This window comes from Lepidochelys kempii, chromosome 18, assembly GCF_965140285.1.
Source record: "Lepidochelys kempii isolate rLepKem1 chromosome 18, rLepKem1.hap1, whole genome shotgun sequence".
NCBI lineage: Eukaryota > Metazoa > Chordata > Testudines > Cheloniidae > Lepidochelys > Lepidochelys kempii.
This window is the reverse complement of record NC_136397.1, coordinates 9,153,222-9,169,911: the sequence shown is the minus strand read 5'-3', so window position 1 is coordinate 9,169,911 and position 16,690 is coordinate 9,153,222. Positions and strand designations below refer to the sequence as shown.

Here is a 16,690-nt window from a genome sequence, read left to right as displayed (position 1 = left end):
ATCAGTTCCCTCCTCGGCTCCCTGTGTGAAGTCACTTAGCATCTGATCTGCAGTCTGTGGAAGTCTTTAAAATGAGGGCAACACGACTTTCTTTCCCCGGCCCTTTGTTTTGTTTCTTTAGCCTGTAAGCTCTTTGGCGCAGGGGCTGTCTCTTACTGTGTGTACGTGCAGCGCCTTGCACAATGAGATCCCAGTAGCTGGGGTCTCTAGGCCCTGTTGTAAACCAAATAATAAATACTCATTATAACAAGAAAACACAGGTGCGCCCAAGGAGCTTCGCAACTGCACGCTAGTGATTCCGAGCCGAGGCTGGCTAGCGGATGATATTAGGGCCTTTAAAACAAAACCAACAGACAAAACCGCTGAAACCATCCACAAAGGAATGTATAGGATTTATCTCCCTTTGCAGAGGGAAGGACATTTCATGGCTGAAACAGGTTAATTCTGTCCCTTCTTTATAACCCACCGGAAAAAAAAAATAAAAAGAAGATACATTCCAGCTAATGACGTTAGCAATTCTTTCCTTCCCCCACCCTTAAAGGTGGCTCAAGGCTTTAAGCTTAAAAATCATTTTATTGGTAGTTAAAATACACAGGCTCAAGCATCTAACTGTAATGCGAGGCTCACTTCAAAGGGAACCTGCTTTCGCTTCACAACAGTTAAGGTTTTATCAGCCACTAAAGATTCTCCAGCCTGAAGATCCTGTTACCAGCATGTTAAGCCCAGGGTGAAGGCCATGGCTGCTAAAACCAGACCATTGGGGGGTGGAGGGGAAGAGGAGGAAGAGGAAGCAGCCTTGAAGCTGTCCATCTGCCTGCTGCGGCATTGTTCCCATCCATAGGCCATCAGGATGGGCTTGGGCAGAACTGCATAGCTAGTATCTTCCTTTAGGACAAGCTGTCTGGCACTTGGAAAAGAGGCTGCACAAGGTACCTGGAGGCAGGTGGACATGCATGTCTGGAGTCTGCCTCTTTTAAAAAGAGGCAAAAGGTCCCTTGGGTTCATTTGTCCATTCACTGCAGGGGGATCCATTCACTGTAAATTCACTGAAGATGCACAGGACACAGGAGCAAAATTTAGATCACTGCAGGCAGCATTTTGCATCTGATAAAGACATTTGGGGTCTGCACAATGTCATCGGTGCAATATATCGAAGTGACAGGTTACAAAGAGCTGATTGCTGGTCCAATATCCCTGCATGAAGTTTCTTATTCCAAAAATGGATTTAATTTTGGGCAGAGCCCGAACAGGGTGTTGCTGCTCTTCATTTTACACCCGATGCTAATAGGGACTTTACCTCTTATATTATCTCACATTGCCTCTCTTGAAAAGTGATTGTAAATACAGCAGCTCAAATGGACACTATCGGAAGGAGGAGAGGAGATTCTTCTAACCGTCTGCATTAGAGGTACCACATGGGATCTGAGAATCAACCTGATTTGTTTCTTCGTCTGGTATCTCTAACAATAAGACAGATTTCGCAGCTGGAATTTAGTTGGGCAATTTCACTGAATGTGCCTGGTGCAGATTAGAACCCAGCTTGTTCTCCCATAGCTGCACTGACTCTTCAGGGACCACCAGTAAGGAAACCAGGCTTGTTTCAGTAAAGGAAGTTGCTGTGGCTTGCCGACATGCAAGGAACAGATATGTGGAATGGGGAGGTGCTATTTTTACACAGTCCCTTTTTGGGCTAGTGAACACAAAGCAAAATCCACCTCCCCTTTCTAGTCTCACTCTCCCTTTCCCATTTGCTCTCACTGCAGTGATCTTCACAGCCTGTCAGGAAGAACAAAGGAGACAATGATGCTACACAAATCATACCGTGGGGTATGTGCTTGCAAAGGACTGGGGGGCATGGCATTCCATCCCGGAATGCCCAACCAGTCACGGTGGGGGAAACTCGTCCCTGTGCAGAAAGCCCATACGCCAGGCCTCTGCACCAAGAAACCTATACACCTCTTAAGTCCACCACCTATGGGCGTAAGCGGTGCATAAGCCTCAGGTAGACCTTCTGCATATGGGGTGAACTTCCCCCACTGTGATTACCAACACCATGGTCATGTAGGAACCCAAGCTTGCTCATGAACATATAAAAATGTTATCTGAACTTATTATTTGTATTTCCCTAGTGTCTAGAGACTGTCAGTTGCCATGAGGGCCCTGTTGTACTGGGCTATGTACATACGCACAGTCAGAGACAGTCCCTGCCCTAGGGATCTTTTGTTCTAATTAAACAAAGGGTGGGAGAAACAAAGCATTCTCCTTCTCCTCCCCATGTTACGGATGGGGAAATGAGGTACAGAGCAACTAAGAAGCCTCCCCAAGTCATTCAGGGAGGTTGTCACAGAACCAGGAATTGAATCCAGATTTCTTGCATACCAAGCCAACGCCTTACCCACAAAACCACCCACCTTCTGTCTTAGCAGCTCAGACAGATTTGGTTTGAACTTGGGACAAAGGTCAGAGCTGGTTCTTATTTAAACTGAACCCGTGCACCCAATCCTGCCAAAACTCGCACTCGATGTACTAGCCACTTGTCTTTGCACCCAGTACAGCCACACGGCCAAGACAGCTGCCTGCCAGGGGAGGCTGGACTGAATTATCCCAGCAGACGTCGAGATCTGGGTCAGCTCCCACAATTTGTCAGACAAGGAGAAGGAAGGGAGGTCAGGAAGAGCTTCTCGTGGGAAAGAAAGACCGCTGTGTTCCTCCTCAGCCTAATGAGGACTCGATGTTGGAGGAAGATGGATGGGATGAATGAACTGGTAAATGAAAACAGGGATGGAACAATCAAGTCCTGCCTTCAACCTCAGACAGAAGGGAAAAGGCACAACATGCGTTTGCTTCCACATGTTCAAAGAGTTGCAGAAATCAGGGATGGAAGAGACCTATTTAGTCATATATGGCCCAATCCCATGAAGAGTCTGAAGTCAACGTGGTGACTTACTGGCATAACTAGGGATGCCAACCTTCCAGGATTGTCCTGGAGTCCGCAGATTAATCTTTAATTAAAGATTACGTCATGTGATGAAACCTCCAGGAATATGTCCAACCAACATTGGCAACTCTAGGCATAACGATTGCTCATGTGACTTAGGTTTTGCATGATTGGGTCCTCAATCAACTCCTAGGGATCAGTGCAGGATTGTTTCCTATAGTGAATTTTATGTGTGTATGTTTCGTCCAGTCCACCTGTAAATGTCCTGAACAATCACCAGCTATTCAACTGAGAGGGTTGAGGGTATGTTCCCAGAATGGTGGGGACATGGGGGTGGAAAGGCACTTTTTGGAGCTGACTGGATGAGCTGAGTTATTGTTCCTGTCTTCATGTTTGCTTTTTAATGCTGGTGGGGGGATTATTGTATTGGAAATGTAATTGCCAGGGCCCCTAGAGCTTTTGTATAATTTTCTTTATTATCATTTACATTCTAATGACATAACAACTAAATAAATCACCATGGCCCCTTTCTCTGATCTACCATCAAGAGCACAAATTTTGAACACATATGCCTGAGGAAGGATGGCCCAGTGGTTAGAGCACTAATTTGGGACCCTGGTTCAGGTCTCTGCTCTGACACAGGCCTTGGGCAAGTCACTTGGTCTCTCTGTGCCTCAGTTCCCAATCTGTAAAATGGGGATAAGGGAGTTACACAGTAAAGCTAGTGAGATGCACAGATAACAGTGCGGGGGTCATATAACTACCTAAGACTGCTAAACAGAGCTACCCATATGCTTCCTCTGCCAGATGATGAGAAACGCAGGAAAGACAACAGAGAGATACATGCGCCGCTCAAATGATCATCAAAGGTTATTTAGATTTTGACAAATCTCTACAGATTTAGAAAGCGGCTTATAAATATGTTTAGGTCGTAAGCATGCACATTTGAAGCAAGGCATTGTATTTACCTGTACAAGTATTGCGACAGAGCAAAAGCCGTGCACAGGCTACCCTATGCGAACTAGCTTGAACCCAGCCAGCAGGGTAATAATACCAGTGAACACAGCACAGTGAAGGCTTCAGCTCGGAGTACAAGCCTGCCATGGACCCTGGGTACATACTTGTCTCACGAGCCTACCCTGAAGCGTATGGTCACTGCTGTTGTTATCTGCGCTAGCTGGATTCAAGTTAGCTCAGGTAGGCTAGCCTGTGCACAGCTTTGGTTGTGTAGACAGACCCGATGTCTGTACAGCACCTTGCACAATAGGGCCCTACCACTTCTGGGTGCTACCACAATATAAATATTAAATAATATTATTAGAGATGATCGAACTATTCTTTACAAACAAAATTATCCAATTAATGTAGCTGGTTTTTCTCTTTGAAAATCCTAGGAACTGTGAATGTGTTAGTTATCTGTAAGTATCTACTGAATGGGTTGGACTGAATAATATGGACTGTTTGCCAACTGTTTAATTCAGCTATTCACTATTTACCATTAGTTATTCAAGATGTGTGACTGGTCATCTATGACATTGTTTCTGATCCTTGATTGGATGCCTGAAATTGTTTTTAAACAAGAGGATAGGGAATAATGAATAACAGATAATGAACAACAAATAATAAATATTATTGTCCATTCATGAATACAGTCATTCACATATAAGTACATGTGTTAATACAACGAGTAACCCATTTCTCAAGCGCTTTTGCAACCAACGTTTCATCCATCTGCTTATATGGTCCTAATCACCATAGTATCTGAGCATCTCACAATCACTAATGGATTTTATCATCAACACTCCTGTGCGGCAGTAAACTATGATTTCCATTTTAACAGATGGGAAACTGAGGCACAGGATAAATTAAGTAACTTGCCCAACATCAGACAGAGATCTTCTGTTTGAATCAGGAATTGAACCCTTGGCTCTTGAGTCCCAGTCCAGAGCACTGCACACCGGTGCATCCTTCCTACTCATCTTATGAAGGATGTTATTAATATCTGCATCTAGCAAATAAAAAGGACTAAAATTATGGCTGGACTGAACAGCTGTTTGGAATATGAATGAATGTTTGCGAACATTGTTTTGCAGTATCTTCCAGTTCTACAGCATATATACAGAATTTCTCAATGATCATTTCAGTGGTCAAAAGAAATGCTGTTAAGTAAATAAAATGAAGAATAAAATCACTGTTTTCAGTTATCTATTTATCTCCCCTGCAAACTATATGTCCTGGGGATAAACTGGGAAGCTGAAAGACACTAGAATAAATTCACTGATGGCATAAAGCAGTTGCATAGTAGTGAGAGGTTTTTTATTTAAGTGCCTGATCTCCGCTTGAATACCTGCTTCTTAGATGGCCCAATCTTAACAGTGTTACAGTTGCATTTAAGCCTTCCAAAACAGGCTTTGATGTACACACCTCACTGAGGTGAATAAGGTGTTGGGAAGTAGATTTCCCACTGCTATTGTTTGGCTGGCGATAGGGTTTAACAACAAAACAGCAGCACGTTGATTTACATTGTGGAGATTTTCTTTGCAACAGAAAAAGCTATGAATCTTCTACAAAAATAGCTTCAGTGCTGTGGGAAATAGATAAAAGATTAAAATATCTTGGCAAACACCAGGCTTGATTCTAAGAAACATTTTCCATTGTTAACCACAATGAAATCTACTAAATTGGTGCCCTAGTAAATAGCAGACCTGCAAAATTGGGGTAATCGCCAGGAGAACAGATTGAGTGCCATGAATTTTACTGGCTCTAAGCACTGGATAAGTGGCACCCTTATTTGCTTTAAATGCACATGGGATGGTGGCAGAGGTGGACCTAGAGGTTCAATTTAGAGAAGGGTGCAGCTTATCTGAACCTTTTTGGTCTGATAGTTAAAGTAAAGTAATGAAAACCATGTTCCAGTGCTTATTCCATCTGAACTAGTTCCTCCATGTCTACGCTGCAAGCTTACGCTCAGCACTAAACCAGTGTGAAATGGATCACCATTTGCTGCTGTAAATTACCTCCCGTGTTCATTTCATAGGGATCCCTTGCACTATGAAAGCAAAACAAGTTGATCTTGCCTAATTATAGGTCCAGTCCTGAAGTTCTTATTCAGTCCTGGCTCCCACTGACTTCAGTAGGGGTTTTGCCTGGACTAGGACTGTAGGATTGGGCCTGTGAAGGGGTGTATAAAGTCTTCACTGACAGGAAAGGGCTGGGGAGACTCCTTGTGCTAAAGTAGCCCCACCCCTCCAGCACTGCCAATCATGCCTGGTAGGGAGGAGGGCTTTTAAAGGAGAAAGCTGTAATACACAAGGGGGAAGCACCACAAAGGGAGTGACTAGCTCCTGGAACAGCAGGGTGAACCCTCACACCGGAAACCTCCCAGCTCTGCTGAGTCCCCAGGGGTAAGCCCGCTAGGGAGGGGCTGACTCAGCTACCCAGCCATTAGGGCTCCAACAAAGCTGCCACCCAGGCATCCCTGAAGTTAGGCGGTGCATTGGATCTTTTTTGCCTTGTTACTGACCTCAGGAGGGGCTTGGTTTGTGCAGAGCTGGACTTTTGCTTTTCCCCCACCCAGAAGCAAAGTCAACCTGCCCACAAGGGCAGGGCAACTGCCAGGAGTAAGAGGTGGCCTGCTGGTACCCTGTTCTAGGCCAGCGCCATGCTGGAAACTGGGCCTGGCAAGAGGTCCCAGCCCACCTGGGATGACACCCCTGGGAGGCTTTTTTTACGGGGCCCACTATGTTTTTTGTAATGTTTAATACACTTAATGAAGTAGGAGAGACTCTATCCAGTAAAATCCCCTCCCCTCGGCCTCAATCCCTTAACTGGCACCTTTCTGTTTCCATTTGTGGCTGTGCCAGTTACAAGGACTCTGACATATATGTCAGAAAGCATGCATGCAATTCTAAGCTCATCCTCAGGTACTAGGAGGTGAGGGACATCTTGGCAATTCTTATAGATGATCTTTAACTTTGCCAAATCCACATGGAGAAGAACTGCCACCATGGTTTGGGTGACCTTGGAGAGCAGAAGATTTGAGATCCAGCCTACTGGCTACTGGACAGATGTGGGACTTTTTTGGAGGGTGTGGTTTGGGGCAAGGGAGTTGTGGGCTTTCCTTTTATTGGACCCATCTTCATTTCTATTTCTAACTCAGTCTGGGGAGGTGGGAATGACCAGCTACAATAGAATGAGTAATTCAGAACAGTCCTTACTGGCTTTTCAGAGTGGAATGCTCCTTTAAACTTGGCTGGGTGAGTGTTCTAACCTCCCCTCACCCCACACACCCACCCGACCTTTTCCCGGGAGCTGAATGTTGACAGGCATGCCTGTGCATTTATTTCATTGTCGGCCTCTTGCAGTGCATGGGCACATACAGGAAATGCCACTGACATGGCTGCCATAGTGCCAGGGGCTGCTCTGTGTGGGTGCCCCCATGTGTGAGAGAGCCATTTAGCTGGCCGCGTGCCACAGAGCATGAACACGCCAACCCGGCCTCTGCCAGGAAGAGTCCCTGATCCTGAGCATAGCCTCTCACACAGTTCCTGAGCACAGTCTCCCCTGGCTGCTGCCAAAGATACAGGGCAGCTGTTGTGTCATAACCTCATAGCAGCCCCCCGTGCAAGAAATGCAAAGGAGTCAAACCCCATGGAAGAAAGAAAACAGTCTCCACTGACCTTTGAGAATGAAGGGATTGCATTAACAGAGCCCATTTGGAAAAGTCTCAAAGAGCTTTAGAATCAACTAGTCAGGCACGCTGAATTAAACTCAAGCAACCTCACATGTCTCCGATTAACGCTCAGATCTGGGGAAGACATTGACCATCTCCACACGACACCTCCAAGTGCAGAAGGTCCTCATAATGAATACTAACAGACTGCAAGACTAACAGACTGGGTGTGGTAATGTCTTTTATTGGACCAACTTCTGTTGGTGAGACAGACGAGCTTTTGAACTTACACAGAGCTCTTCTTCAGGTCTGGGAAACTAACTCCACCTTGTATTTAGCTGTGACACTCTGAGTTAGTTTCCCAGACCTGAAGAAGAGCTCTGTGTAAGCTTGAAAGCTGGTCTTTCTCACCAACAGAAGTTGGTCCAATAAAAGATGTGACCTCACCCACCTTGTCTCCCTAATATCCTGGGACCAACAACCACGCATGTAACAGACTGCCACATAGAGACATACAATCAATCCACTGACCACAGAGATTTCTGACTGATAGAGTACTGGGCTCCCCAGGGCCTTGACACATTGCAGGCTGCTGGAATCCTCTTTTACCTGCTGGGAACTTGACTCCAGACTGGAAGTCTTTCTATAGCTGGAACAGAAAAGGGACTGGATTCTATGGGCCAGACACTCAGCTGCTGGAAATTGGTATAGCTTCGTTGAAGTCAATGGATGCCATTTCAATCAATGGAGCTATTCTGGTTTGAACCACCTGAGTCTCTTGCCCTGCGTTCCCGCATTACTGAATTCTGCAGAACATCATCCATTGACTCATTTTGATGGAAGGAGAAATGGAGCCCAGTTGTTTGCACTGGGCCTTGTGCATCATTGCCTGCTTTTGAAAATGTTTTCATTGCTCAAAGCTCCAAATCAGCTGAGAGGCCGGCGGCCACTTATTCCCCATTTGCTTTCTTGGTGCTTTCAGGTGAATTTTAGCTCTTTTTGGTTCTTTCTGGTGAATTTTGGTACTTTCTGGTGAATTTTAGCTTTTTTTCTCTGTCTTTTCCTCCAGTTAGTCAACTAAGAAACCCAGAGCAGCACTTAGCTCCACAGTGATGTGCTCTTTAGAAATGCTGCTAGATAGATCAGCAGACAGCATTAGATCAGGGAGGAACCATGACCCCAAGAGATTGGGCACAGGATGGAGAATCAAGACTTCTGGGCTCTGCCATTCGCTTCCTGTGTCACCTGGGGCAAGTGACTTCAAGAGCTAGTTGGGAAGTTTTCATTTTGCAATGTAAGTTCAATTGAGGTAAATAAAACGAACTAAAAAGGTTGAAATTGAAAGGAATCCTTTTGAAATGATCAAAATGCAATGTTTCAATTGACCTGCTCCAGGTTTTTTTTTCTTCTTTCAGATCTTTTGGCTTGTGAAAATTTTTGGGTTGTCGACATTTTGTCCCGATTTGGGATGAGAAAAAAATTCGAAATCTCAAAAATTCTTACAGGACAGGAAAAGCATTTCCCACCCAGCTCCAGTCACGTCTCCTCTCCAGGCCTCAGTCTCTTCATCTGTGCTGTCAAGCTCCTAATGCTTATCCATCTTCCTGAAGCACTTGGAAATGAAAGGTACTATACAAGCTCCCTTCAGAAGGAGACATTGAGTAGCTTGCGAGTCTCACGTGACCTGGGACTTGCCTACCTGAGAGATGTCCCCTTCTGTGATGCTACATTTCTATAGTTGAGATCAGTAGAGGTATCTGACCTAAATCCCCCCTAGTTTAAATGAGAGGAAGATGCTAGTGGGCATTTTCCGTGAGGAGGCCCTTGAATCTTGATTTGAAATCCCCGGCCCCCACCCGGTAGCTTGATTTTGCTGATGTTCACGGCACAGTCGAAAGCCCCTCTTGTTTTCATGGGCAGGGGGAGTGAGACTTGGAGGCAGAATGAGGAACCTATTTACTCTATTGATTTACACCAGCTAAGGATCTGGCCCTAGAAGCCTGGACACCTGATGGTGGTCACTAACCAGGAAGTTAAATGCCCGTAATTAACTGCGCCCACAGAACTAGATACTGAGTTTAACCTTGGGCCCAGGAAGCCTACTGAAAACAAGGCACCGTAACAAAGCAAAGAGTTCACCATCATTAATCTAGGTTTTATAAAACCAAGACCTCCCTGGCTCTAATCCAGTGTCAGCTCAGGCCCTCCTGCTACCATTGGGATCAGCAGTGCAGACACCCCAGCCCGGCCTCTATGTCATGAGGCTAAGGGTATGTCTACACTTCAAGCTGAGGGCATATTCCCATCTCAAGGATATGAATTCTGATTGGGCTAGCATGCTAAAATAGAGTGTGAGCAGCAGGAAGGGCTAGCCATGCTGAGTATGGGCCTTGCATCTCAGACAGGTCCGTACGCAGGGTGGCTAGTCCCTCCCACAGCTCACGCTGCTGCATTTACCCTCTGTTGGTAGTGCACTAGGCTGGATCAGAGCTAGTGTGGTACATCTCCTTGAACTGGGAATGACATCCCCATCTGGAAGTGTAGACATACCCTGATTAGCAACCAGCACTGCAGTGACCCCACCTTGGTACAGGGAGCTTGACTGGATTGGGGACTAAATGCAAACACTTGGCAGGCGTGGTCCCACTTGACTCCCAGTGGTCTGGTTGTTTGGGGTGGAAGTGGGAGCAAATGAAGTGAGAGTGACCCAGAAAAAGGAACCCCCCACGTGTACAATTGGAGTAGAACACAAGGGCACTGTCCTGTTCCCATTCCAGTCAAGGGGGGTTTTGCTGTTGCTTTCACGGGCAATAGGTTCAGGCCCTAAGAGTCTGATGCAAGACCCACAGACATCAGAGGCAGCCTGTCCGTTGACTTAACGCCCCTCTAAATGACATGTATCTTGGACCCTGTCGGTGCCAGCATGCTGGACCCCTGCACCCTGACTACACAGAGGTTACTATAGCCCTATCGAAAATATCACTCACTATTCCATGATCTTCTTAGCAGATGAGAAATAGGAGCCCACAACTGGTCCTGCGTCCCCCTCCCCTTGTTCTTCAGCTGGCAAATTTTTATTAGCTGTCAACGTGTCAAACTTCCACTTAGCAGCTGCACGACCCGCCAAGTTCCAAAGCCTTGCCAGTGAGTTTAACAGATCAAGGGGCTTCTCAGGTGGAGGGGAGTGGGTGGGTAAGGGCTCAGGGATCAGAGACACTCAATGGGATAGGGCAGCGTACACCTAGGAAAGGCATTACATATGTGAAAACAAACAGCGGAGAGAGAAAGAGTGAGAGGCAAGAGGAAGGGAGATGGCAGAGGGACCCTGTTTGTTCTGTGAGACTGTGTTTGTACAGCGCCTAGCGCAATGATTGGGACTCCTAGGTGCTACAGTAATACAAATGATAATAGTAAGCATCTCCAAAGGACATGTTGTAACTCCACCACAAGTTATTGTGCTTGATGCCAGAATGATTGGGTGAAAGTCCACAACCTCTGTCATGCAGGAGGGCAGACTAGCTGCTCTGGGAGGCAGTGGGACCCAATGGGTAAGGCAGTAGATGGGACTCAGGAGATCTTGGGTCGGCTGTGTGACCTGAGTCACTTCACTTCTCGGTACCTCTGTTTTTCCTCCCACCCTTTGTCTGTTTTGCATTGTAAGCTCCTTGGGGCACGGAGTGTGTGTGTGTGTGTCTGTCTGTCTGTGTACAGCATCTAGCACAATGAGATCCTGATCTTGGCTGGGGCCTCTAGCCATTATTGTAATATTGCTGTAACTACTGTTAATAAACATCCCCTCTGGCCGCAGACTCTGCGAAGAGAGGGGAAAAGAGTTGCGGGACTCTTCCCGTTGTGTGTGTGTTTTCCACAAGAACTTGATTGACTGATGTTTGTGGCTCCTGAGAGCCAGTGAAAGATCCGCTCTGATATCCAGAAAATTTTACAAGGGGCGGCAGGCTTAAAAGCGGTGGGAAGAAGCCGAGCCTGCCAGGATGTCGGAATGAAAAAGCCATCAGGAATGTGCCTCGGAGAACAGCTGCTCCTAGAACTCTGGCAGGAGCCTTCCCCACAAGCTGCCTGGGAGCCAGGAGAGGGATTCGGAGATCACAGCTTGAGCTAAGGGAAGGGGGCTATTTATTTATTTGGTGGGCTTTGCTTTCCTCCACCCCGTTGTCGCTCCGAGGTTGGAACTCCTCAGAAGGAAGGAACCTGCCACGGGTTCACAGCGCAGCCCTTCCAGCTGCGTGGGTGCCTGGATTAGAAGACTTGGCAGGGGCTGTGGGGAGGAATCTGAGCTCTCTGGCACTCCTCGGGCTTTCCCTCCGCTCCTGTGACTAGCACCACAGTACACTGAATTCGGATATATTTTTCACCGTAAAAACGTGCGTAGGGGTCTTTGCCCAAGTAGAATTCTCCCTCCGAGCACCATTCTCTGGGTGGGTTTGGCTCACTGGCACCTTCTTACTTCTTGTTTCTCTGCTAGGGTCTTCCCATGTCCACATCAGCCAAAGTAAATCACAGGAGCATGCAACCCCCCTTGGTATTTTATCTCCAGCACAAGCCCCTGCCATCCATACAGCCTGCTCCCAAGCTGGGTGGAGCAGGGCTTGCTTCAGGAGCCGGTAGGAGAATTTTCAAGAGGTCAGAAGGTCTCGTGATGCAAAGACGACCCCTTCTCTGCTCCTGCTTTCGTGAAGATGCCTTCTTGCTGGCTAGTGGCTATCATGGAGACTCAAGGACCGGAAGCCCTGTGCTTCTTGTTCTCAAGAAGAGTACTCAGACCTTGCACAAACTGGGATCCCAGCAGGGTGATTTTGCTGGCCTTGCCCAGAAGGAAATAAAGCAGCATTTAGGTGATGTAGCTGCTGTGTTTCTGCTCTAGACCAGTTACCGTAGACTGGCTTTCACCACCAATATGCTGTAAACCAAGAGGATGAGCAACCCAGTGTAATGTAAAGAGAAGGATAAACTCTTGGAGCAGCACATGGCCTGTTCCAATGCTCACTGCAGGCAAGGGGGGTTTTCCTTGGGTTTCAGTGGGAGTTGGATTGGGCTCATCATGCACAAATGGCATTATTATTGCTAAAATCTCAGGAAGACCTTCTTGACTAAGGTCAAGTCTAGTATCATAGAATCATAGAAGATTAGGGCTGGAAGAGACCTCAGGAGGTCATCTAATCCAACCCCCTGCTCAAAGCAGGACCAACCCCAACTAAATCATCCCAGCCAGGGCTTTGTCAAGCTGGGCCTTAAAAACCTCTTAGGATGGAGATTCCACCACCTCCCTAGGGAACCCATTCCAGTGCTTCACCACCCTCCTAGTGAAATAGTGTTTCCTAATATCCAACCTAAACCTCCCCCACTGCAACTTGAGACCATTACTCCTTGTCCTGTCCTCTGCCACCGCTGAGAACAGCCGAGCTCCATCCTCTTTGGAACCTCCCTTCAGGTAGCTGAAATCCCCCCTCACTCTTCTCTTCTGCAGACCAAGTAAGCCCAGTTCCCTCAGCCTCTCCTCATAAGCCAAGGTCCACAGCTCCCTATCGGTCTAATGTCCTCTGCATCTCCTCTGCTGGGGAAATACAGTCTATGTTCCTGGGGAGAAGGTTTCACTCTGGCACAGGGTCTGTTTTCTGTCTCAAGGTACAATGGGTCAGATCTTCCCTCCCCAGGAAAATAATAATAATCCCTCACTTTTATATAGAGCTTTTCATCAGTCGATCTCAAAGCGTTTTGCAAAGGAGGCCAGTATCATCAATTCTACTATACAGATGGAGAAACTGAGGCACAGAGCGATCCTGGGTGGCTCAAGGAGACACACTGCAGTCACTGAGCCTTTGCTACACCCACGTGCCGTGAGTCTGAACCCGAACCTTGGCAGCTTTCAGAGAACATGCATTGGGCAGGAAAAGCCAGTGGGAGGCGAACAGATACACAGGAAATGTTGGGAGCTGTAGAATTGCCGGCTCTTCGTCTCTTTTGATGGCAGGGGCAAGACCATGAACCGAGTGGATGTCCAAGAGGTGTGAGGCCTGGTTTTGGGAGGATGCAGCCCTACGGCTGGGCTGGCCTCGGGGTGATTAACACAGGCCGGTTCTTATTCTGAGGGGAATCTCAGACAGAAAAACGCCTGTTTTGCTTCCAAAAGGTCATTTCACTGAATAGTTATTTCCCTGTCATGAGACAGGGTTGCTTGTTCCCTCCCTCCTGCCTCTGCAATTCAGCGCTGGCCTCGACACACAGAGCCCCCGACGCTGAGCCTGAAACCTAATAGCGCTGCCCACACTGGCTGTTGGTGTCTCCATTTCACTTCTTTAACCCAGCACAATCCTCGGCCCCCCCCTTCCCTTTCCCCGGGGGACTCTATTATACCCACCGATCTGTTCACACTTCTTATCCCTCTGCATGTTTGCACACACTGCTGACCCAGCCTTTATCTGGAAGACATAAGGGCCTATGTGCGGCGTTCCCACAAGGGCTATTAATTGTGTCGATGTCATAGCTCTCTCCCTTCCTCCTCCTCTCCTCTTCCCTCCCTCCCCCCACCGCAAACTCTCAGGAGATTGGCAAAAAGAAAAAAAAATTCACACGCAGAATTTGCAAACTTTGCAAAATATGATCCAAACCCTTGGGCGGGGAGAGGGGAGGCTGAGGCATGGTAAATGGTAGAAACGACCCCGGCCACTCCTAGGTAAATGGTATACAGCCCCTTCCCAACTCAAGGCACTAAACATAGATCTGAACACCCCATCAGCTTTGGGAAAGTTTGGATCACGATCCCAATCTGGATTGAAATTTTGCAATTGTAATGGGCCAAACCAAAATCCCAGGTGGGAACATCCTTGGGCTATGGGGAAACTTTGGATCTGGATACAAACTTTACATCTCAGGCCCAGGTCACCTGGTCCTACAGAAATGGAACACCCACCGTGTCATCCTCCAACTCTCAGCCCCTCCTCATCATGGATAAATGATAGGGCCCCCTTCTCCTAGGTCAATGGACCTAGAGAATCCCTTGGCTGCTGTGTTATCGGGGGACTCAGACATGTCCTGACTCTTGTCCTTACCTGTACTCGGGCCTCTGTGAGTTTGGTCCTCTGGGCTAGCTCCTCTCGTGTGTAGATATCTGGGTAGTGGGTTCTCTCAAAGGCCTTCTCCAGCTCCTCCAGCTGCTCGGCTGTGAAGGTGGTCCGGCTACGGCGCTGCTTGCGTTTCAAGGGTAGGTCCGGTTCAGACTCAACATCTGAGCCTTCATCCAGCCTGTTACCTGGCGAGGGAAAGAAAAGGAGGATTGAGGCTTAAATGGCGGAAAAGCCAAAGGAGAAGCAGGTGCAGAAACAAGAATTAAACAGCTACAGGGAGGGAGAGAATCCAATACGGTCATAGAGTTTAAGGCCTGAATAGATCATCAGATCATCGAGTCTGACCTCCTGTAGATAATAGCCTACTAACACCTCCCAGCCACCCCCCTAACCAGAATTAGAGCAATTCTACAGTGATGGTGTCCACCAAGCCAACTTCTACTTCTGGGTAGAGCAGGTCGGGGATATTCTGACAAAGCATTTTTGCCAGAAAAATGCTGATTTGTCGAAACTGAAACTGTTTGTGGGAAAGGATCGGCTTCGATGCATCTCCTGACTCGAAAATTGTTTGGAAAAAAAGAAAAGTTTCCAAATGGTAGAAATGTCCCATTTTGATATTTTTGAACCAAACCATTTCATTTTCCAGCTGGGAACTATTTTTCATTTTGAAATGTTAATTTCTATTTTTTCTAAAAAGTTTCAACATAGAAAAGGTCAGAATTGAGAGGAAACACCTAGAAATGATCCAAACATGCCAGGTGACCCAGGTTGATGATTATAATATTTTTCGGATGATCAGTACGTGAACATTTGTGAACGCTTTGTCCTGATTTGGGACATGGAAACAAAGGTGAAACCTCAACAGCTCTCATGTGGCATGAAAAGAGTTTCTACTTCTGGCCTGCCCAGAGGGCTGCTGGCTTGATGCTGATGGAAACAGCATCTCTCCTCAGAAGCTGAGAGAACGTACATCCTCTATAGATGCCCAGAGCTGGGTAGGAGCTTTAAGTGGAGGGCAGAGGACCTAGCACGACTAGCTCGGGCTCTAGGACCCTGCAAGGTGGAAGGTCCCAGAGCTCAGGTTGCAGCCTGAATCCAAACAGTCTACATTACAGTTAAACTGCCCCTTAGCCTGGGTCAGCTGGTGGCAGTTTGATGCCCCTCGTGACAGGAGTTTAGGGGTCTCGGTTTAGTTCCTTGCGAACAAGCATCCATTTTCCCCAAAACCCGCCACAGCCAGTGCTCATTGTTGGCCATCTCTGCAGAAAGGCCATGAGCTGAGTGAATTCCCCTGTCAACCCTAGAGGTGGTCCCTTCTGGTGGGCATGATGCACCTTTGCTGGGCCCAGTGCACAGGAAGATTTCACGGCTGCTGCCCCGGCTCCACCTGTCCTATGGATAAAGGGAGGGTTTTGTTCTCCAGAATTGGCAATCCAGCATATGTACCAGGACCAAATTCACAAGAGAGACAGAGAAACTTCCCCAACTTCCAGTCCTCAACAGTAGCATTTGGCCCCCTGATTTCAGTGAATAGGACACCCCTGGGCCCCACTTTGGGAGAATGATAATGAGTCCATAAAGGAGCATTTTTTACTGGCTAAGAGCATCTTAAGGGAGACGCTAGGAGTTTAAAGAACTCCCACTAGCTTCAAAACAGCTCACAGGGAAAAGTCTCCTGTTAAGTCAATAACTGCATCTCCTATCAGCATGGTACAAGGTTAAAGGGAATCACAACTCACAGAAAAAGTCCTTGGATCTTGGAGGGGGAAAGCAAACAAGTTTCTGTTGTTTGCACATGTTTTGACTACAGTCCTGTCTCTCACTCTAACTACTCTGTCTTCATTATTAAGTCTGATATCCCACCTGCTACAATCTTTTATCTGGGAGGGAGGGAAAGAAAGAAAGAAAGAAAGAAAGAAAGAAAGAAAGAAAGAAAGAAAGAAAGAAAGAAAGAATCATGCTTCAGCATTTGTTTGTGTTGTATTAACCTGGACCTGC

The 16,690-nt window shown here is 47.1% G+C and overlaps 1 protein-coding gene across 2 annotated transcripts in view; it reads right to left on the bottom strand.

Moving 5' to 3' along the window:
• Positions 1–16,690, bottom strand: part of PAX7 (paired box 7) — a 148,934-nt gene that overhangs the window by 65,413 nt on the left and 66,831 nt on the right. For both annotated transcript variants that reach the window (XM_073316339.1, XM_073316341.1), the window contains exon 5: positions 14,678–14,877. In XM_073316339.1, the coding sequence (XP_073172440.1) occupies positions 14,678–14,877 (200 nt within the window). The remainder of the gene's footprint in view (positions 1–14,677; positions 14,878–16,690) is intronic.